The following is a 20748-nucleotide window of genomic DNA, read 5'->3' on the forward strand; positions in this document are numbered from 1 at the left end:
CACAAGTGTCTGCTCTAAGATCCTGGAGGAAGCACTGGACACACCTCGGGCGCTTCAAAGAGGCTTCCCAGCCCACAACCCCTCCCTCCCATGAGAACTCCACCTGCCTCCCCAGGGCTGACCGGCAGAGGTGACTGCAGCTGCAACTGGCTTGCTGGACATATGCCCCAGGCAGCTGGGAGCCTGCCGGCAATCATCTGAATCCCAGGAGCAGAGGACAGTTACCATGGCTACCAAAGCTGTAACCATTGGCTGCTTTGGCCGTGGGGACCGGCTCAGCTGTCCTCTCAAGGTCCCTTCCAGCCCTGGGACTCCACAGTTCCAACGAGCCCGTGGAGACCACGTCTGCTGCAAGAAAACAGGAAGTCCTGTGACACACAAGGCTCAGGCACCTCAGAGGTCACCTGTCTTATTCATCAGAAGTGCTGAGTCACAAGGCTTTCTACCTCCGCTGCATTATTAATAAGCAAAGCCTCGCTTTTGTTTGTTTTTTGGTATAGTACTTTAGGCCTTTTATAACGTGAGCTCGCTCCCACCATGTTTCATTTTTTCCCTTCCTTTTACAGCTCATACCAGAAATTTTGGTACAAGTTTTGTTCCGTATTGTGACCAGGGAAAATAGCCCAGGAACACTTGCGTCACTGGGGCCCGGAGGGGCGGGCTCCGTCAGACAGGACGCCTGGATCACAAGCCTTCTAAGAACCAGGAGGAAGGAAGTCATTCATAAAGGAGGCAGATGCTCAACTGCGACTTTGGTTTCCTCTTGCAATTCTGATTACAGGAATGTGGTTTGTTCTTATTCCACAGAAGGGAAGACTTTCTCTGTAAAACTCGACTCTCAGAAGCTGCCTACCTTTCTGAGTCAGGACAGAACAGGGAGGCGGCTGATTCAACCCCTAGGATCTCCACACCAGTGAGATCTCAGGTCTGACTGCAGCCCTCTTGAGATCCGGTGGCTGCAGGTATCTATGAGACTTCAGAGAGCAGGAGAGACGCCCAGAAATCAGAGTTGCCTGTGCTCACGGGGACAGCTGCACGCACCCTTGCCTTGCTCCTGATGCACGAAGCTTCATGTTTAGTGGATGTTCGGAGATTTTTAAAAATCTGCTTATCAAGATCAAATCAAAGCCTTTATTCAACATCCCTCCTTCAAACTACCTGCGTTTAAACCTATTCCCCTCCCCCAACTTGCAAACTACTAGGGCTGTGCAAGTTTTGTCCCTGTCACCTGATGGGTCAGATCCAGGTGAGCTGCACAATGCTGAAAAGCCACGCTGAGACACTGCACGGGCAGGCCTCTGCAGTTCTCTGCCCCCTCGGGATCTAGGCAGAGGTTGGAAGCACTGGCCCTGGAGCCAGAGCTCTGGCACAAGAGACCAGGAGGCAGACGTCTGAGCCTCACGTTCTGGACCCAGCCACGCAGAGTGGACAAGCAGCTCCTGGTGACCGCTGGGCGAGGCTCATGCGTGTGCTTTTTCTTGTCTTCTCCAAAGAAAAGAGTGAGAGATGGAGGAGGCAATTTTCAGTTGTGTGTAGGTTTGATTTAAGGCTTTGGCTGTGGTCTGTTGATACATTAAAATACTTTCTGGGAACGCCATCTCCTAAGCTCCCCATCAGAACAAATGTATTTTCAAAAATGAAAACAGTGAACAAAAAGGTGGAGCTGAAATGCTGATACAAAGCCCAGCGGACGGGCCTGGGTCCGTCAGGTCAGGATGGTGTCGTCCACCTGCTCTGTGGAGTCAGCCTGGCCGGCCAGCTTCTTCAGAGACCTCCGGTTGCATTCATTCAGCACTTCCAAGCTGGCCACATCCAGGATCTTGCAGAGGGACTGGGGGGAGGAGGGAAATGAGGAGACAAAATGAGAAAATATGGCTTCAGCTTTCTCCAATCAAAGACAACACTGAACGCGAACCCAGAACTAGAACCACTGAGGGGGACCCTGGCAAAGGAAGAAAATCGAGTGGATCCAGAGACAGCCAAGACATGCAGGCCTCACACCCCGAGCCGATGATAGAGTGGGGCCTGGAGTGCTCAGCGCTTCAAAGGTGGCTCAGCAGGCAGGGGGCTGAGGGACAGAACTCTGGGCCTCAACAGGCAGCCCTGGGAGGTCTGTTACAGGTTTGGGAGCCACCTGAGATTTTACTTGGAGGAGGAACCCTGCTGCTGAAAGGAATCTCAACACCTCAGGAATAGAGGGAGTGTTTTTAGGCACCAGACCAGATGACTACCAGATGACTATCTGCCCATCAACACTCATGCCTATGGGGTGGCAGAGTACAAGCCTTAAACACTGTCATGCAGAAGGCCCACAAGACAAGCGCCCAGAAGCTGTGGGGAGGCCCGCCAGTCCCAGGCTCCCACCTGAAACACCTCCTCTCCCTGCCTCATCTTGAGGAGGTTGACAATCGCCTGGTCGCTGTAGGCCCTGACGACGGTGTTTTTATCCTTGGTGTTGTCCAGGAGGGCCTTCAGGATGGGCTTGATGGCCTGGGGGTCCAGGGCAGGCAGCGGGTCCTTGTTTGCCCACCAGATCATCTTCTCAGCCACCAACCTGATGTCACTGGATGGGTTCTGCAGACACTGTGAAGAGGAGCGTGGGCTTTCCATCAGGCACATCCAGCCTGCTCCTCGCCACAGCCCAGGCTCTGCCCTCGTCGTGGGACCTGACCCCCTGCTCCCTCCACAGCATTCCCACTGTGAGAGGGCGGCTGGGTGTGTTCAGACCCTACCTCCTCCACGTCATCTCACACCACCCTCTCCTCGGCTCGGCACTCTCAGCCCACAAGGGCTTCCAACTTCCTCAAACACCCCACGCTGCTTCCTGCCTTGCGCCCCTGCACTGGCGGGTCCCACTACCTGGGACGTGCTTGCCCCAGATCCTCACCTGGTTGGTCCCCTCTCATCCTTCAGGCCTCGGCTCAGATGTCAGCCTTCAGGCATCTCCCCGACAGCCCTATCTAGATGAGGGCCCTCCCACAGGCTCTTTGTGTACCTCCGCCTCCAGAGATCTTGTCTGCCCCGTTCACCTCTGTACTTCAGGGTCTAGCCCGGCCAGGAGCACAGCAGGTCCTCAGTAATAAACACTGACGACAGCTGCATGCGGGGTGATACAGGCTCAGTCCAATCAGGGCCCTGTACACCCTCCTCTCTGGGTGTCTGCAGGGTGGGGACAGCAGCCGTGGGAGCCTCCCTGCTCAGAGTGAGGCCAGTGCACCAGGGCCACTGACTGCCCGGGAGCTGGTTACAAAGGCAGGGTGTAGAAAGAAAGGCGGGCTCGGCTGCATTTCTTAAAACGTAGGTTCTGGCTCTGTGTGCACACCAGCGTTCGAGCAGTATGCTCTATCACGCAGATGCTGAAGACCCCTCTGCCAGGCTCCCCAGCTTTCCCAAGCGGGTCCTGCAGCCACCAGAGTAGCCATGCCTTCTAATTACTGTCATGCCTACTAAAGGGAGGCAGGAAAGCAAAGATAAATTTGAACCCAGGTCTGCCCCAAAGTTTGAAAAATTGGGGTACCTAGAAAGAATGCCTAAAATAGAGGTTCTTAACTTGATTTGGGGTCATGGATCTATGGGAGACTCTTGACAAAAAGTTGGGCCAAAAGAAAAAGTTGGGCAGTCTTCCAGAGACCATTCTGCACCCCAGCCCTACGGGCTCAGAGACCCCCCACCCCCCAGCCCTGCAGGCCACCCTCAGAGTGCCTGGAACACACGGACACACTTCCGGTGTCTTCTGGTCACAGATCCGTCTCATGAGCCAGGCTGCCCCACTCACCTTAATGAACAGGCTGGAGAGTTTGGCCGGCAACTGTCCTCCTCCGGTCTCGATGTGGTGCTTCATCAGGAAGCCCATGCCCCGGACCCCACTCACGGCGATGGGGATCTGGAAAGTGAGCAGAGAGCTAGACAGGGTGCCTCCGGCTCCCTCCTTGGGGCAGCAGGGCCATACACCATCCCTTCCCCAGGCATTTCCGGGGACCCTGGCTCTCCACCACCAGTCCCCACCCCACCCCTGACTACATCATCTCCAAGACCTTTTGACAGCTCTCATAAAGAGCTTCTGCCTGGCTGTGGGGCAGGTGAACAAAGCCTGAGACACTAGTTCCCAGAAACAGAATCAGAGACTTTCTGGCCTAGAAGGGACCTCTGGATGCTCCAACCCAAACTCCTCACTATTTAGATGATGAACCTGGTGCCCAGGGAGACCAAGCACTGGTCCCAGGGCACAGGAAGTTACTGGCAAGAGTGAAATTCTGACCACCTGGTCTGGCTGCCCCAAAGCCTTACCCTGTCTGCCATGGCATTGCTGAGGATCATGTCCTGGACGTCGCTGCCATACTTGCCTACGCAGAGTCTGCCAGGAGCCACGCTCACAGCCACGGAGAGAGCCAGGCTCCGCCCATGCCGAACCATCCAGTCAATGCCAGACACATCCGCTGGGTGGAAGGACACAGGGGGGCTGACCTGCACCGTCTACCGCCCGCGAAGCCCACCTCCACCACCTGAGACTCGTGTGTCAGCTCGGAGCCTGGTGGGAACCCCAGTCCTCACTGCACACAGACCTCCCTGCCCGAAGTGGCCGCCGAGCGGCCATCCCTCACAGGCCACTCCCAACCACAGCTGCATCCTCGGAGCAGAGACGCTCCGGGCTGCAAGACCCCTGGAAACTCCGTTTTGACATTTCCAAGGAGAGGGTGGTCCAGCTGCCAGAAGACCCTCTGAGGGGCAGGGGAGACAGAGAGGCCCCGAAAAGTGCACACAAGAGGCCTACCCAGCAAGTACTGCTGAAGAACAGTGCTGAGCTCCTCTTCCGTCAGAAAGGCACATAGCTCCCCCAGGCACCCGGCTGAGGAGATGCGCGTGTTGTCCTGACGGGGCAGAGAAGGTAGTGAACCAGGGTGCCACCTCACATGGGCTCCACGGGCACCAGGGCGGGAGGGAGGCGGACGCCAAGTCCAGTCTTCCCTGCAGGCACACTCACTCCCGCCGCCAGAGCAGGGCTGCCACTCACTGCGGCTGCCACTCGGCACCGAGTTAAAAATTACACACCCAGCACTTAACTTAATTATAGAAAACTCCAGCATGTGTGCATATGGTGATCATCATCATAATAGCAACAATAACTGTATTTACATAGCACCTTTCTTCTTACAAGCCTGAATACTTCACGTTTATTATCTCAGTTACTATCAACAGCCCTGTGAGGTGGGAAGGGATGCAAGCTCTGCCCACAGTCCTCAGGGAAGGTGGTTAGAGGACCACTGGGAGCTCCACCTCAACCTCACCCCACCCCACCCCACTCCCAAACCTCTCATGTGTCCGCCTGTGTCCAGAGAGGCTCCCTGCTGCCCCAACGTTGTGTGGGTCTGTCCTGGGAAGTCAAACTGAAGCTCTAATCAGCCCAAGGCAATAGGGAAAGGCTGAGGGTTCTGTGTCAAAACCAAAGTCTCGTACATAAGCGCTTCCTGGCGGCTCTCCCTGCTGGCTCACTACAGGATGCTGTGCAGAGGATTTTGGGTTACGTGCTATAATATTCGAAGTGCCAACTTGGCGTGCCTCTCCCAAACAAAACAACCAAAGAACCAACCAGGGCCTCAAGGGCCCATGGGGAGGCATGAGCCAGGCCGGCACCCTGGATTGCCACCTCTGATCCAGCTGAAGTTCTGAGGGGGAGGAGGGTGGCCGGCCGGCAGTCTGGGCCTCTGAGCTCCCAGGTGTCACGCGAGGCTAAAGCTGGCTCTCTCTGACACAACACCCACTCTCTCAAAGGAGTCTATTTTAAGCTCCATTGTGGTGAAATGCAAATTGGTTTGCGTACTAACTTTTGCTTGCACTGTGAGTGGCCCTATAAAACCCTGACAGACCGTGACCAAAAGAAGGCAGAGGCTCCCTTCTGTGCCACAAAAGGCCGGGGCCTCAGCTGCAGGGGATAACCGGCCCCGGGCATGGGCAAACGAGGTGCAGCTCCGCGCAAACCCCAAGGCCTCCCTCCAGAGATCAGCCCCACAGTGTCAATCTGGTGACATGGCAGAGAGACGTCTGTCAAAGGGGAAAGAGAAAATCCTTCTCAAAGACTCAACCGCTTTGGGGCTCACCAGAGCACAAGGCAGCCAACTGGTACTTCACAGATGCTTGCAGACTGGGCCAGGAAGGGCCTTGGGACTGAGAACCAGGAGTCATGGGCTCAGTCCCAGTTCTCACTCTAACACATGGTAGGGCACGGCCCCAGGTCAGTCTGCCCCTCACAAACAGGGCTGAACACCCCCTCTGGACAGACACCAGACACTGTTTCCTCGGGGCTGTGCCCACACTTCATTCACCTATGGGCAAGGCTCTGCACATCAGCAAATGTTTCTCGAGCCAAAAAACAAAACTCTTCATTTGACAACTGGGGAAATGAGGGGCAGAGCAGGGGAAGCGACTTAAGACTGGAGAACAAATGAACGAGACCTGGGACTTTAGAAACCTTAGGTTCCCTTACCTATATGATACGTCGTCCATATCAACACTAAGTGCCTATCTCCCTCAAGACCAGAGGTGTGGCAAACCAGAGTGACACGAATGTCGGGAGTGATGATCACTCCTGACCAGGTTCTGCTTCTCGAGGCAGAGACACCAGCCCAAGGGAAGGGAAACCAGCCCAGCCCGCGCGCCCCGCGTCCACCTGCGGCAGTACCTCGTCGTGTCCCAGCATGCTCAGCAGGAGCGAGACGATGTTTTTCCGGATGACCACATCCACTTTGGCCCCCGCTCCCTGAATCACAAACCTCAGGGCCTGCAGCATGGTGTCCCTGCAGAACCAACGTGCCCGACTCAAACCTGGCTGTCCTCCACCCACGCTCCCACTGCACAGGCAGGGCCAGGCCGCCCCAGGGCCACAGCTCTCCCCGCGCCAGCGCCTCACCTGACGCCTGGGTCCTCCATGACCCGGATGCCATTCAGCAGCTCCGTGAAAAGAGGATCCACCTTGATGTGGATGGAAATGAGCTTTCCTAGCGCATCGGCGGCCTTCAGGCGCACGCCGCGGTTAGAGTCCTGCAGGGCTTTGGTGAAGGTGGTCTGCAGCTGGGGCAGGAAGGGCTTCAGGGCGATCCCGACCTGTCAGAGAGACCCCCATCCCAGAGCCCGGCTGAAGGGGAGTGCAGGCCACAGGGCACACAGGCATCAAAACAGAGCACCCCAAACCTGCGGGGCTCCACATTCAGGCTAGGAGTAGAGGCGCCACAAGATGGGGGAGCCCAGCACAGAGGGTCCCCTCAGCCTCCTCTTCTGCTTCCAGCTTCCCACGGGTGGGGAACCATCCGCTCAGCTTAGGGGAGCTCTGCCCACGTGGACAAGTGACTCGAAACCCCCGGCTCTGAATACATTACAGAGCGGGCCAGCAGACCTGTCAGTACCGTGGAAGAACATTCTGCAAAGGCAGATAAACAGGTCAGGTGCCACCTACTGCACACAATCCTACAGAACAGGTGGCTTCGGGAGGTCATCCCTGTACACACGTGCACCTATGCACTGACAATCCAGTCTGAGTCCTGACCACGTACAGGAAAAGACGCACGTCTGTGACAAACTACAGATGGGTCCCAGAGGAAAGATCTACTCAAGGCTAAAAGGGAAGGAAAAAGAAGCTGTTTGGAGGCTCAATGCCATTTACGGTCTAGAGACACTGGGGTTGGGGCTGCAGGCTGCTGGGAGGCGGACCACAGAATAAAGCTAGCAAAGCTGCGGTGAGAGCCACCTGCCCACGGTGACACCTGGCTCACAGCCTGTGGGACAAACTCCAGGAGGGAAAGGTTCCATCTGGACACAGAATTCACACACACACACACACACACACACACACGGCACAGAATGGAAGATAAAGATGATACTTTAAATAAAAAGAAAAAAGAAAAAACAATTTCCAAGAGAACGAGGCTGATGCTCACAGTCCCATTTTTTAGCTGGGAAGTTGCTCCCCCACACTTTTCTCACAGAAGGAAAAGAGCTACCACTCTCTTAAGCTTTTGTTTCCAAACCACAAGTAACAATTTTTTTTAACAAAATAAATCTTGGCTGTTTATAACTCTCTAAGCCTAAAGGCTTTAATTATTGGCCTGTAAAGTATCAGAAATAGTTAATGTGTTGCTTCACTTCTGACACTTTGGGCAAAAACTGAAGTTACTGCAGTTGCTCTTGGACTTCCTTTGCGTTCTCTCCTCATATTCTCTTCATCTCCCTTTATAAGGTAGTCATAAAGATGGGAAATGTATGTGAACAAAGTTTCTATTGTACTCACATGGCCCTGGATTTTGTCCTTTGAATCAACCACTTCTAATAAAAGCGATTATCAGACACACACACGCTGGTGTGTTGAGTTAGAACGTGTCATTAGATGTTATTTCACCTGAGCCCCGTATCTCACAGCCCTTTGAGAGACAAGCAGTGTTGTACCCTCAAAACACAAGTGAAGGAGCAGACTCTGAGGTCATTCTGGCCACACATCTGCCAAGTGGTGGACCTGGACTTGACCATGTGTGGTGAGTCTAGAGACCAAGGTCTTTGCTCCCTCTGCTCTGCCGACTCCCAGGCAGAGCTGTCACTCTGCCTGCACAGCACAGTGGGTGCCGGTCTCCCGTGCACAGATCTGTGCTCTAAGATCCGCGTGGACCAAGTGAACCTGTCAGTCCTCACCTTGGCCAGCAAGAGGCTGAGTGTCTCGAGCAGAGCCGCCTTCACGTTCCAGCTGAACCGGTCCCCCAGGATGCGAATCAGAGGGCCAGTGATGTTGACCACGGATGGCCGCAGGGCGTCCGCCGAGGTCAGGCGGATCACCAAGCCTAACGCTTTGGCAGCTTCCTCCTTCTGTTCCGGGCTGCCAGTCAGGACCCCCTCCCGCAGCACTGGAAGGATGGACGTTACCCCCTGACAAGAGAACCACACCTGAGAGTCAAATTGCAAAGGTTCTGGGCCCGGGTGTCCCCGACCCGAAGCCAGGAGCTTCTGTCAGCCACCCTCTCTTCAACTCTGTGAGCGACCGAGTCGGGTGGCCAGGGTCGTGGCCTGAGGGTGCTGGCTGGGGAACAGTCTCCTCGACTTGAAAGTGATGAGAGCAGAGTCCCTGCAGCCCTGTCACTCATCTGCTCTGAGGTGGCCTCCACAGCTGAAACTGGAGGTGGTGAACTCTGACCCTGTCCCCGCGGGGCCACCATGGGGAAGAAACACGCTGTCCGTGGAGGTGCGCAACAGCACCTAGAGCACTACATGGAGTAACACGCAGCTGCTCCAGCAGCCCCAGCGCTGGGGACCCAGGGAAGGCAGAGGAGGGCCACAAGCCCACAGGGCCCTGTCCAGGGCCGTGGCTCACCTTCTTCGGGAGGCAGAAGCCTGGCACGTGCTCGCCTCTGCTCTCATTTCCTATGAACCGGATTTCCTTGTGCAGTTCCTCAATGAGGGCCAGCTGGTTGCCTGCATCCAGTTTCTGTGGGACACCGGGGAAAAGCAAAGAGGATGTCAGGGTTCAAGTCAAGCCCTCTCAAGACAGCAGGAGGAAGGAAAGGAAGGGGGTGGGCGGGAGTACAGGTAAGACTGGCCACGCATGGACAGATGCTGAAGCTGGCTGACAGCACCTAGTCTTAGAAACGCCTGGAACTGTCTTCACCAGAGGTGGTCCAGCAGCCCCTCACCTTGGTGATGGCATTCAGGGCGTCCCAGCTCTCCTCCAGAACCACGGGGCTGGAGTCGTTGAAGAGGCGGATCAGGCCTGAGACCAGGCTCCGCAGGTGGCTAGTGTAGTCCGCCTTGGAGCGTGAGCAGTAGATGTTGAGGATGATGGCCGCGGCCTGCCTCATGCCCACCTCAGGGCTGCGGGTGGCTTCCAACAGGTCCTCGATGATGATCCGGTGCCCGGTGTCGTCCTCCACGGACAGGATCACGGCCTGACAGTTGGCCATCTCCTAAAAGCACAGGCGACACCTCAGCTGAGCACACGCCTCCAGGATGGGACAGGACATGGATAGAGTCCGCAGGGGTGACTGTGCCCCTCACCAGCTGCTCGTCTGGAGTCCCCAGCTTCTCCTTCAGGGCCAACATGACCGCCGGGAGGATCACGCCAAGATGACGTGTCAGGGCATCACCCGCCACAGATGAAAGGAAAGCCAGCACCCGGGTGTTGACGGGCGGGGTCGTCAGCTGCAGGACGATGAACATCAGCTTAGTGGGGCCTGCCCATGCCAGCTGCAGTGCTGGGCTCTGGGAGATCCTGTCCCATTGCAGAGTCGCCGGCCTCCCCCAGCATCCAGGTTCAGAGCTGGTCATCACATAGACCTGGGGATGGTGACGTGGCTGTGGCTGCTGGGCCAGAGAGGGTTGCCATGTGTGGGGACTTACCTTGGGCACGAGGTAGGGCAGCACCACACGACTCTTGATGGCCATCACCTGCTTCAGACCATCCAAGGCAAACTCGGACACCTCCTCGTCATCCTGCAGAGGGGCATGGGGTGACGTCTGGGAGCCGCTCTTCTCCCCGCCTCTGCAGTCTGGACCTCCCTGGCCCCGACACCCCCCACCTGACCCCCAAGAGAGTCAATGCCATCCTGTGCACCCACTCCCTCTGGAGCCTGCACTGGCTGCCTTGGCAAGAGTCAGCCCTGGCGTGTGGCCTCCACGGAGATGGTGGAACCCCTCCTGGCAGGGGTGAGGCGGAGCCACTCACCAGCTGCTTCAGTAAAAACGGGAGGATGTCCTCCAGGGCCTGGTGGCCGATGGTGGAGTGCAGCTGCTCAAACGTCTTGGCCGCCGCCTCTCTGACCTCCTCCAGCGGGTCACACAAAGCCTTCCTCGCCGTGGGCACGAGGGACTCGGAGAAATACAGCACCTGCAACAGCATGAGAGTGCTGAACCTGACGTGGTGGAGGGAGGGGAAGTCAGCGGGGGATGGGGGTGGTGAGGACCTCTGGCCTAGACAGGCTTCCTGGACTCTTGCCGGGTCTAGACTTTTCACTCAGCTGGTTTCTGTGGAAATGCACAAGTATGAGAAAGCAGAGAGGATTTGCGATCTGCCCCTAAGGAGCCTTCCCCCAGTGGTGGTTGTTTTGTTGCTAAGTCATGTCTGACTCTTTAGACTCCCTGGACTGCAATCCGCCAGGCTCCTCTGTCCATGGGATTCTCCAGGCAAGAACACTGGAGTGGGTTGCCACTGCCTTCCCCAGGGATATTCCCGAGAAGGGATGGAACCTGCATCTCTGTGTTGCATTGTAGGCAGATTCTTCACCAACTGAGCCATGGACTTAACAGTTAATAGTCTTGATTTTTTTTGGCAAGTTCCCCAGATACTCTGGTCTCTCATGGGAATGCCAAACTCCTTCCCACGGTGAGGCCCCAAGTGACCTGGCCTCCACTCCCCAGGCTCCTTTGTTCATCCTCTTGGGAAACTCCAAGTCCTTCTTCAAGTCTCAACTCAAATACCTGGTCCCTTATGAAGTCTCTGGGTCTACAGTGGGGCCAACAACTGCTCTGTGCACTCCGTAACCAATTTCACCAAAGCAACGCCCCTCCATGAATCTAAGGACCAAATCTGAATATGGTGGCCATGTCATGGGCAGGGCCTCAGGCTTTGGGGCACTACCTACTTAATTAATCACAGTCCCATTTGATGACAGAATTTACCTTTGTTCTTTGAAAAACGCAACTATAAAAACCCCAAATGGCACACATGTACTGACACATGCAGGAGAAGAATCAGATGAGGCTGTTCAGGCTGAGCAACTGGCCACGTGCTTGCATCTCTGACCCGCTATCCACTCATCGCTTTGGCGCTTTCATCCCAATCTAGAGCTCTATGCCTATGCTCAACCTACTCAATTAGAAAAAGTAGGGTCGGTGAAAGACTCCAACCCCCCTTGACTGCTGCCATATGGAAACAATCTCACTGCTGGAGACGACGCGTTTCCACCCACTGGGTGCTCACTCTCATCTACTCCACGCCCTCCTGCTCCCCGCCACCCTCCACCTCTCACACACATGCACCTCCCTTCACGGCTAAGCACACCACACACGTGAACTGAACTGATGCACTGACGCAAAAGGATTAATCTGAAGCCACCTCAGGAGTGCTGAGAGAAAGACCACTTCAATCTCCAAAAGCCACCCCGCCCCTAAATTGCTGAGTTCTTAGCCTGTAAACTGATGGGAAAGCTGAGAGGTGAGAAAGCCCAGGGCGCTGTGGCCCCATCAGCACCTCACTGTCCACAGCACCCTCTGGAGTGAGGCTGGCGTGTCCCTGAGGGTGCAGTGTCGTTAATGGAGCAGCTTCTCCTGGAGCCCTCACCCCCTGGCCCTCTGAGGTGGGTAGGGGGCAGGCCTGCAGGCCCTGAGGACATGCTCACAGCATCCCACACCCCCAGGCCCTCTGAGAGGGGGTGGGGGGCAGGCCTGCGGGCCCTGAGGACATGCTCACCGCATCCCAACCCCCTGGCCCTCTGAGTTGGGGGCGGTCCTGCAGGCCCTGAGGACATGCTCACCGCATCCCGGCTGGTGGACTTCATGATCTCGCTCAGCCCGATGCACACGCCCTGCCTCTCGTCACTCTTGGGAGATCTCAGGCCTTCCTCCAGGATGGGGATGATCTCCGGCAGGATTTTCTCCCCTAACTTCCGGACGAGATCTCCCAGCGTCCTGGCTGCGATCTGCCGAGCAGAGCTCAAGTTAGGACAGACTCCCTGCAGACCCCGGGACACCCAGTGGGCCACTCCAGAATGAGGGCCCCAGGACCTCCCAGATGTTATTGGAGCCAGACTTAACTTTCCCCAACCCTCTATCCTGTGAAAAGCCCCCAGGGTACTTGCAAAACACCACAAAATAAAATTCTCTCTGCATCACACATGCCTACTCAGCTTAAAGAGTCAGCACCTTATGGACGAACAAGAAACTCAACACGTGTTGTCCAGTTGAGGGCTGATATCCCTGGATTGAAAACTGTGGCCTGGAAGTCACTTAACCCTCATGATCTTGCCCAGGAAAGGAGAGCTGGGTTTGTAATCACAACTTTCAGGGAAAAAGACCCATCTCCTCTGAGGCCGTGTGCAAACCCTTGTTCAGAGCCAATTATGCAATCTGTTTGACAGGGACGGGGGTTGGGAGTGGACTGTCAGAAGTGATCATTGGCCCTGGGGGCCCTCCTCCAGCTGCCCTGGCCTTTGCTTAGCCCCTGCTCTGGGCAAATTCCTTGCCCACCTCAAGGCTTGTGTGTGTCCAGTCCTGGTATCTCAACCACTGGTCCTTTGGTCCCAAACAGTCTTTCATCACCTCCTCACCTGCTAATGCTCACTCACCGTCCGTCTTCAAACATCATTTCTTCTGAGAAGCCTTCCCTGAGCCCCTAGTTGGCTGACCTGGTACACGCACTGGCAGTGCCATGTAGCACTCGCCATAGCTGCATTTCCCACTTGTTTGTGTGACTGTTTGATTAATATCCGTTTCCTCTGCCAGACAGCAGCTCCACAAGGCTGCTTTTCTTCTCTACAAGGTCCTAAGCCTCCACTTAGCACATGGTAGGTGCTTAAGAAATATTTCTTAAATAACTAAGTAAATAAAAGTTCCCCTGCTAGATGGTGGACCCCACTGTTCTCCCATTCTCTGCAGACCCAGCTTTCTAGCCTCTGAAAGGAGGCATCAGGGCTATGTGGTCAGAAGCCAGGCCCGGGACACTTACTGTTCTCTTATCCGCGCATGTGCTGGCCAGGAAACCCAGCAGGAGCCCAAAAAGGGTGGGAAGGATCTCACGCAAGGTGCGGGGGGTGTTAGAGACCACAATCTTCCAGACGTGCAGGGAGGCCTGCCGCACCACCAGCTGGGTGTCCGAGCGGCCCATGTACAGCCCCGCCAACACCCGGTTCCGCCGATCTACCCCCAGGGCGGTGATAATCGCCTGCAGTGGCAGAAGGGAGCCCAGAATGAGAGGTGGTGAAGCCTCCACGGTGTGAGTGCCAGGGAGTCTCCCCACCAGCAGCAGAGGGAGGAAGGTCAACTGGGGCTGTGCACCTTGTTGGACTGCGCGGTTCCAAAGTTGTCATCCTCTGAGGCAGTTTCTGTGGTCATCTTCCCAGTGACTCCTGAGATGTGGAACAGGAGATCGCCAAGGAGCTGAACAGAGCTGAACCTGAGAAGGAGGCCAAGAACAGAGTCATAAGGGTGCAGAAGGAAGTCTCAGCCAAGCACCAGCCAGAAAAAGAGACTGAAAGGAAATGAACCCCAAACACTGGTGGTGGTTCTCTTAGAACAGGAGAGGTCACAAATTATAGTCATTTCTCGACAGTCTCCCACGTATGTTCCTTCCAAGTTTTGTACTAATGAACGTTACTTTAATAATGGAAAAGAACAAGCTATTTTTAAAAGTGGATACAAATATTTCTATAATAAAAGTTATTAAAGAGAGAGAGAACACAGAGGAAAGTATGAACAGGGAATCCAGGAATGCAGATCATCAGGATGTAGGACATAAGGAGAGGCCTAGGAGAAACTGTTTCTCTTTGAATGAATGAGTATAAAACTAACAGTTGTATTCAAACTGAAAATTCAATTAATACAAACAAATAGAAAGAAAGAGAGGGTAAACAAGCGCCCAGACTGCCAGCACCCAAGCAACCGCTCCGACACTCCGGTGACAGCCTGTACACATCAATCACCCTGTACACAGACACTCCTCCCACACACAGGATGTGCAAAGTGGGCCTGCACAGGACCTGGCCACGGCCCGCACCGCCCCACCCGGCAACAGAAGGCGTCCGCTGACACAGGACGCCGTCCTCACACCATTCTTCATAATGGCCGGGTCAAAGTTCAAGGTGTGGACACGCTACCCGACTTTTTCGAACCTACCCCCAGGTTTTCAAATGGTAAGCAGTATCGAAACACACATCCTTCTAAATACATCTTTAAGCACTTGACTAAATATGTCCCTGAAATGAAATCCTAGAAGGAGAATCTCAAGATGAGAAAGTATTCACATTTAAAATTTTGATACAAACTGAAGGACTGAAAAGAAAGAACATCTTAGAGGAGAATCAGAATTACAGACACTGCTGTAGGAAACTGGAGAGTTACCAAATGGTGAAAAATGAGGATCTGGAAAAGTTGAGAGCTTTTGGCAACATTCTGCTTTTCATTTCTCAGTGCATGCGTGTGTGTGAGCTAAGTCACTTCAGCTGTGTCTGACTCTGCAATCCTACGGACCAAAGCCTACCAGACTCCTCTATCCATGGGATTTCCCAGGCAAGAATACTGGAGTGGGTTGCCACTTCCTCCTCCAGGGGATCATCCTGACCCAGGGATCGAACTCATGTCACTTACATCTCCTGCATTGGCAAGTGGGTCTTTACCACTAGCGCCACCTGGGAAGCCCTCATTTCTCAGTAAGTTCCCCAAACACAAAGCTATGGTCACTGGGTCTTTCCGCCTGAGTTCTTACCTTATTCTCCAGAGGTCATCAAAGAGGCCTTGCTCCAGCTGGGGCAGCAGCAGGGCAATGGCCGTCTCAGCATACATGGAGATGACCCGCTGGCCTGCACGCAGGGCAGTATCACGCACAAACTCGTTCTCATCAGCAAGAGCCTGTGCACAGAGCGGGTGTCAGCCAGACCTGCTGCCCCCTAGGCACCGAGACCCAAGAAAAAATGGGACTCCCTGCCACCCCAGCTGCATCTGGCAGAGAAGCCGAGCCCCCCAGGGGAGAGCATGTGTCCTGGCCCCACCCTAGGCCCTATCCTCAGTGGGGGCACCGGTGCCTACTTTGAGGATACAGGGGATGATGGGCCCCACATAAGGAGTGAATTTGTCCCCGAAGGTGATGGGCAGGTAGTTGAACATCATGATGTAGCCGTCTCGGACGTGGGGGGCAATGTCCACTTTGCTGGCTGTAGCCACAATTTCTGGCATCAGCTTCTCCAACTTCTCCACCCCCAAGCCGGCCATGACCTCAGCCAACCCTGCAGGAAAGGGACAGAGTGAGCCCACAGGACCTCAGGGCCCCCAGACTGCCTCCCAGGTCTGGCCCCTGGGCCCGCCCTGCCTCACCCTGCGCGGCGCCTGAGCGATCCACAGAGCTCTGCTCGTAGGTCAGTGTCTCCATCAGCCACGGCAGCAAGTCCTCAAAGCATGACTCCCCCATGCCCTTGACCATGGCCCCAAGAGCCTTTGCAGACACTGTCCGTACCTGTCAGGGAACCGAGAGAGGGCAAGGTGGGGAGATGTGACCACAGAGGAATGAGGAGAGGTCCCTAGGGTCTCCTGCCCTTCACCAGACAGATGCAAACGCAGCTTCTATGGCTTCTTAGCGATCGGTTGGCTGGGGTGGGGCTAAAGCCATGAGCTCCCGCCCTCTTCCCTCTCAGACTCACCTCAGGCACAGGATCCAGGAGAGAGGCTTTCAGACCAGGCGTCACGCTTGGCAGGTAAGGAGCCAAGTCCTGCAAAGACGGAAGGAGCGACTCAGTGGAGGCCTGAGGCCCACTTTCTCCAGACTGGTTCCTGGGTAGATCTTGACCACCCCACTCTGCTGACTAGGAGCACTCACAGGGATAAAAAACCCCCTCCATCCCCCTGGTTCCCTGAAGGCCCTGAGTGATCACTCGGAAAAACCTTTGAGGGACCCCAGGCCCTCCTCAGGTGGTGGAGAGCCCCCAGCTGCCATTCAGAGCTCTTTCTCCTCCTGGGACTGAGGGCTGCCCAGCCTTGAGCATCCACAAGATTCTCTTAGCACTTTCCTTTCAGAGTTGCACAATCTTTACCTTAAAAGGTTTATGTCTCTTGATACAGCACTCGACTTTCAGAAACAGTTTTAAATATAGAAAGAACCTTATGTTCACTGCAGTATCATTTAAAATAGCAAGAAACCTTGGACACTATGTGACCGACAATAGAATTATGTAAGTTATGGTATATAAACTTGTTGGAATGTTACATAACTATTTAAGACTCGGTTTTATGAATAACTCGTTATAACTTGGACATACGTTTATGTTCAGAAATATCATTTTTAAACGTAATTTTAAAACATAATTGTCTAGGCTTCTGGAGGGCTGAGGGTAAAATGTTTTGGTTTTCCAAATTCCAATTTCCCAAATTTCCTAGGATTGACCTAACTTTCCACTTCATCTCTTGTGCCTGTAGCCTCAGCAAGCAAATCAGAGCTGTGGTACTAAGAGCACAAACATCAGCCTCTGGGAGTGAGTGAACAGAGCAGATCTCTCAAACGAGGCTAATTTCCTGAGAGGCTCACAGAAGCCAGTGCTTATGACAAGGAGACACTGCCAGCAATCAAAGCGGCAGCCGCTTTCCCAACACCCCTGAAAAGTCAAAGGCCAGGCTGGACCTTTCCTCCCCATCAGTTGGTGAAAGGAGCTCACGGGGACGGGCCTCATCTTGGGGTGGAGGTAATCGAGACTTGTGTGGCTGGGCTCTGCAAGATGTGCAGAGGGCTCAGACTTCCACCCTCTACCCCAAACAGTCCACTTCTGCCCTGATACCATCAGGAATCAAATGCCCACAGCTGCCCTGTGTCTACTGTCGGTAGGGACCGTGTGTCCTGAGCCAGCATCCATCGGTCTGTCCTGCGTGAGCCCCCCACAGGCCCATACCTTCTGGTCTGTCAGGGAGTACATGTTGCCAATGATCTGGGCGGCCATCTTCCGTGTGTCCGTGGAACGGTCCTGGAAGGCTCTCTGGACGATGGGCATGATGAGGGCCAGGGACGGTGCATCGATGAAGTGGACAAACTTGGTGTCCAGCAAGGTCTGCAAGCACTTCTGGGTCTTCCGGGAGGGGTCTGTCAGGGCGTCCAGCAGTACCGGGGCGATGGCTGCGTGTCCAGACAAGAGAGAGGCAGCTGGGTACAAGTCTGTGGGGCAGCTGCCAAAGCCCCCAGCACTAGATGGGTCAGAAGAAAAGGAGACCAGGGGCCCTTTCCCGAGAGCCCCACAAGGGGCTGAAGAAGCCAGCCTGTCTGCAAAGAGCAATTCTATTCTTGCTCCCCAGGAGGAAGTGGTGTGGGGGCGGCAGCTGTCACCCCCTTGCCCTGCAGAGCTGTGGCTGGTGGGGTGCCTGCCGGCTAGCTTCAGTGGCCCTGAGCTACAGCCCCAGCTAGGCCTCCAGGGGAGGCCACTTAGCAACGTGGATCTTACTCAGGAAGCAGCATCAACCCAAAGAGGCTTTGTGAAAAAAACCGTTTGGAGACGACAAAGGCCCCCTGAACCAGTGGTGGGAATAAGGTACACAACACTCAGAGCAGCCGCCACAGGTAAAATGAGCTCTCCAAAGTCAGTGTTATCAGCCCAGTAGAAGGAATTTCAAGAAGGGTAGCTGGCTCATCTTTCCCACAAGTCCAGGGAATTCACCACTAACAAGATACACGCCAGTCAAGAGTTCTGAGGGAATTTCCTGGCGGTCCAGTGGTCAAAACTCGGCACTGCGGGGGCCTGGGTTCAATCCCTGGTTATGGAACTAAGAACAAGCAAGCCATGCAGAGTGGTGCCCCATTCCCACCCCCAATTTTTTTTTTTTAAATAACCCAATTTAAAAATGGGCAAAGGATTTGAATAGACAGTTTTCCAAAGAAGATATGCAAATGAAAAACAAGCACATGAAAAGACGTTCCACATCATTAGTCATTAGGGAAATGTAAAACAAAACCACAATGAGTGGTTAAGACTCCGTGCTTCCACTGCAGGGGGCATGTGTTCGATCCCTGGCTGAGGAAGTAAGATCCCGCATGCTATGTGGCATGGCCAAAACAAAACCACAGTGATATGCCACTTCATACCCACTAGGATTTCTGTAACCAAAAACACAGACGGTAACAGTGTTGGCAATTGAACACCTTTGTGCGTGTGTATATAGCTACTCAGTGTGTCAGGAATGGTACAGCCGCCAGGTTAACAGTTCCCTAGAAGAGGTGAACAGTTACCACATGACCCAGTTATGCCATCTCTAGGTATCTAACCGAGAAACCTGAAATCATGTCTACAAAAACAAAAATCAAATAAAACCTTGAACACAAATGTTAGTAGCAACATTAAAAACCAAAAAGTGGAAACAACGCAAACACCCATCAATTGATGTATGGACACACAAAATGGCACAGCCACACACGAGATACGTTATTAGGCCATAGAAAGGGATGAAACACTGACAGATGCTGCCATGTGGATGAACCCTGAAAACATATAGCTAGACACAGAAGCCAGGCATAAAAGGTCACACAGCGTATGATGCTGTTTCCATAAAGTGTCCAGATATGCAAACTCAGAGACAGAAAATAGACTAGGGGTCATTGGGGGCTAGAGGTAGAAGGGGAAATGAGGAGTGAAACCTAATAATGGGTGTGGGGTTCCTTTCTGGGGCGATGAAAGTGCCCCAGAACTAGACAGTGGTGATACTTACATAATTTTGCGAAGATGCTAAAAACCACTATGTTGTACATTTGTATAAAGTGAATTTTATGCAAATTACACTGCAATTAAAAAAAAAAGAAAAAAGGACCCAGGCTGGATTCCCAAAATGGAAGGCCTTCATTTGATAAGAGATAAAACGGTTCTGGGCCTTAGAAATGCCCAGGGCTGTTGGACATTGTAAAGAACGACAACAAAACCCACATCTACCTGTTCCTCCCGTAAAACCCATCATTTTCTGATTAAAATCAAGTCTGGAAATACTTAGGCTGAAACGCACTGAATGGTCACCAATGCCCTAAGCTGAAGCTTAAAATTTGACAAGTATGGTGCTGCAAGTCCACATAGCTGGCTGGGGTTTACTTCTAGAAATCAGTCTTTCCTAGTCACTCAAGAAACAACCATACTAAAGAGTAAGCTCCCTAATCTTCCCTCCATCATAGGTCTCCTGGAATGAGCGTGAATACAAAGTTCCCTGGAACCTAACCCCTGAGGGGTGCTGCTGCTGCAATCCAGAGCCTGTCATTCAGTTCTGCGGATCTCAAGGCTCCCTGAGAATCAAGCTGCCTCCGGGTCAACACCTCAGTTTCCCCACCTCTATGGTCAATGAGTGCTCTAGACCAACAGGAAAACAGACCACTTCTGAACTATTTTCCACTGATTATCGTAGGAAAAGGGCTTCCCTGAGTTTAAAGGTTATCTCAGGGCGACTGTCTCTGTCCTCAGAGGGCCTGTGCTGAACAAGTGCACGTTCCCTGCAGTGTCGAGGAGCACAGGGAGGAGCACGGCCTGCGCGCTCGTGGGAGAGGCCTTACGTACCCAGGATCTCTGGGTTCCTGATGACAGAGCCGATCTGCCTGAGCGCCTGCTGCCCAGCCTTCTGCACTTTGACGTGGGAGTCGGTGAGCACCTCTGTGAGCTTGGGCACGATGTTGGGTAGGCAGGACGACAGCTGCTTGGGAGCACAGTAGGCCATGGCCCCGAGCAACTCCACCGACCCTGCAGACGGCAGACACATGCCTGTGTGAAATCATGAACCACAGGCTGGCAGTTCACCCAGGCTGGCTGCCTGGGCAGAGGAGAAGCGGCCTGCTCCTCCCCAAGCGGGAGGGCACAGGGCTTGGCTCCAGCCAAGTGAGCAAGACGCGCCTGAGGCCGGCTGAGCCGGGGGAGCCCGGGTGAGAGCCTGGGCAGTGGTGGGGACAGAGGCCAGACCCAGCCTAGAACTGGCAGTGTCCCCAGGTCAGTTCACTGAGCTACTCTGTCCTCAGTCCGCTCACCCACTGAGTAAGAGAGTGAGTTTTCAAGACACAGTAGGGCAAAGCCT

At 54.2% G+C, this 20748-nt stretch overlaps 1 protein-coding gene across 2 annotated transcripts in view; it reads right to left on the minus strand.

The window, feature by feature from the left end:
• Positions 1–1117: 1117 nt before the first annotated feature.
• GCN1 (GCN1 activator of EIF2AK4) overlaps positions 1118–20748 on the minus strand; it is a 55127-nt gene continuing 35496 nt past the window's right edge. The window contains exons 37-58 of one of the 2 annotated variants that reach the window (XM_019977433.2): positions 20241–20420; positions 17613–17833; positions 16374–16442; positions 16051–16189; positions 15766–15962; positions 15446–15588; positions 14020–14137; positions 13691–13906; positions 12501–12665; positions 10694–10855; positions 10369–10461; positions 10027–10170; positions 9666–9935; positions 9347–9460; positions 8674–8904; positions 6905–7098; positions 6677–6791; positions 4772–4868; positions 4288–4436; positions 3776–3883; positions 2365–2583; positions 1118–1831 (exon numbers count right to left, since the gene is read on the minus strand). In XM_019977433.2, coding sequence (XP_019832992.2) covers positions 1706–1831; positions 2365–2583; positions 3776–3883; positions 4288–4436; positions 4772–4868; positions 6677–6791; positions 6905–7098; positions 8674–8904; positions 9347–9460; positions 9666–9935; positions 10027–10170; positions 10369–10461; positions 10694–10855; positions 12501–12665; positions 13691–13906; positions 14020–14137; positions 15446–15588; positions 15766–15962; positions 16051–16189; positions 16374–16442; positions 17613–17833; positions 20241–20420 — 3470 coding nt within the window. In that variant the 3' untranslated portion in view covers positions 1118–1705. Of the gene's footprint in view, positions 1832–2364; positions 2584–2887; positions 3097–3775; positions 3884–4287; positions 4437–4771; positions 4869–6676; positions 6792–6904; positions 7099–8673; positions 8905–9346; positions 9461–9665; positions 9936–10026; positions 10171–10368; positions 10462–10693; positions 10856–12500; positions 12666–13690; positions 13907–14019; positions 14138–15445; positions 15589–15765; positions 15963–16050; positions 16190–16373; positions 16443–17612; positions 17834–20240; positions 20421–20748 lie in introns of those variants that run through there. The other variant, XR_011561291.1, reaches the window with a different exon arrangement.

The sequence above is a fragment of the Bos indicus genome, chromosome 17 (assembly GCF_029378745.1).
Source record: "Bos indicus isolate NIAB-ARS_2022 breed Sahiwal x Tharparkar chromosome 17, NIAB-ARS_B.indTharparkar_mat_pri_1.0, whole genome shotgun sequence".
NCBI classification, from domain to species: Eukaryota; Metazoa; Chordata; class Mammalia; order Artiodactyla; family Bovidae; genus Bos; species Bos indicus.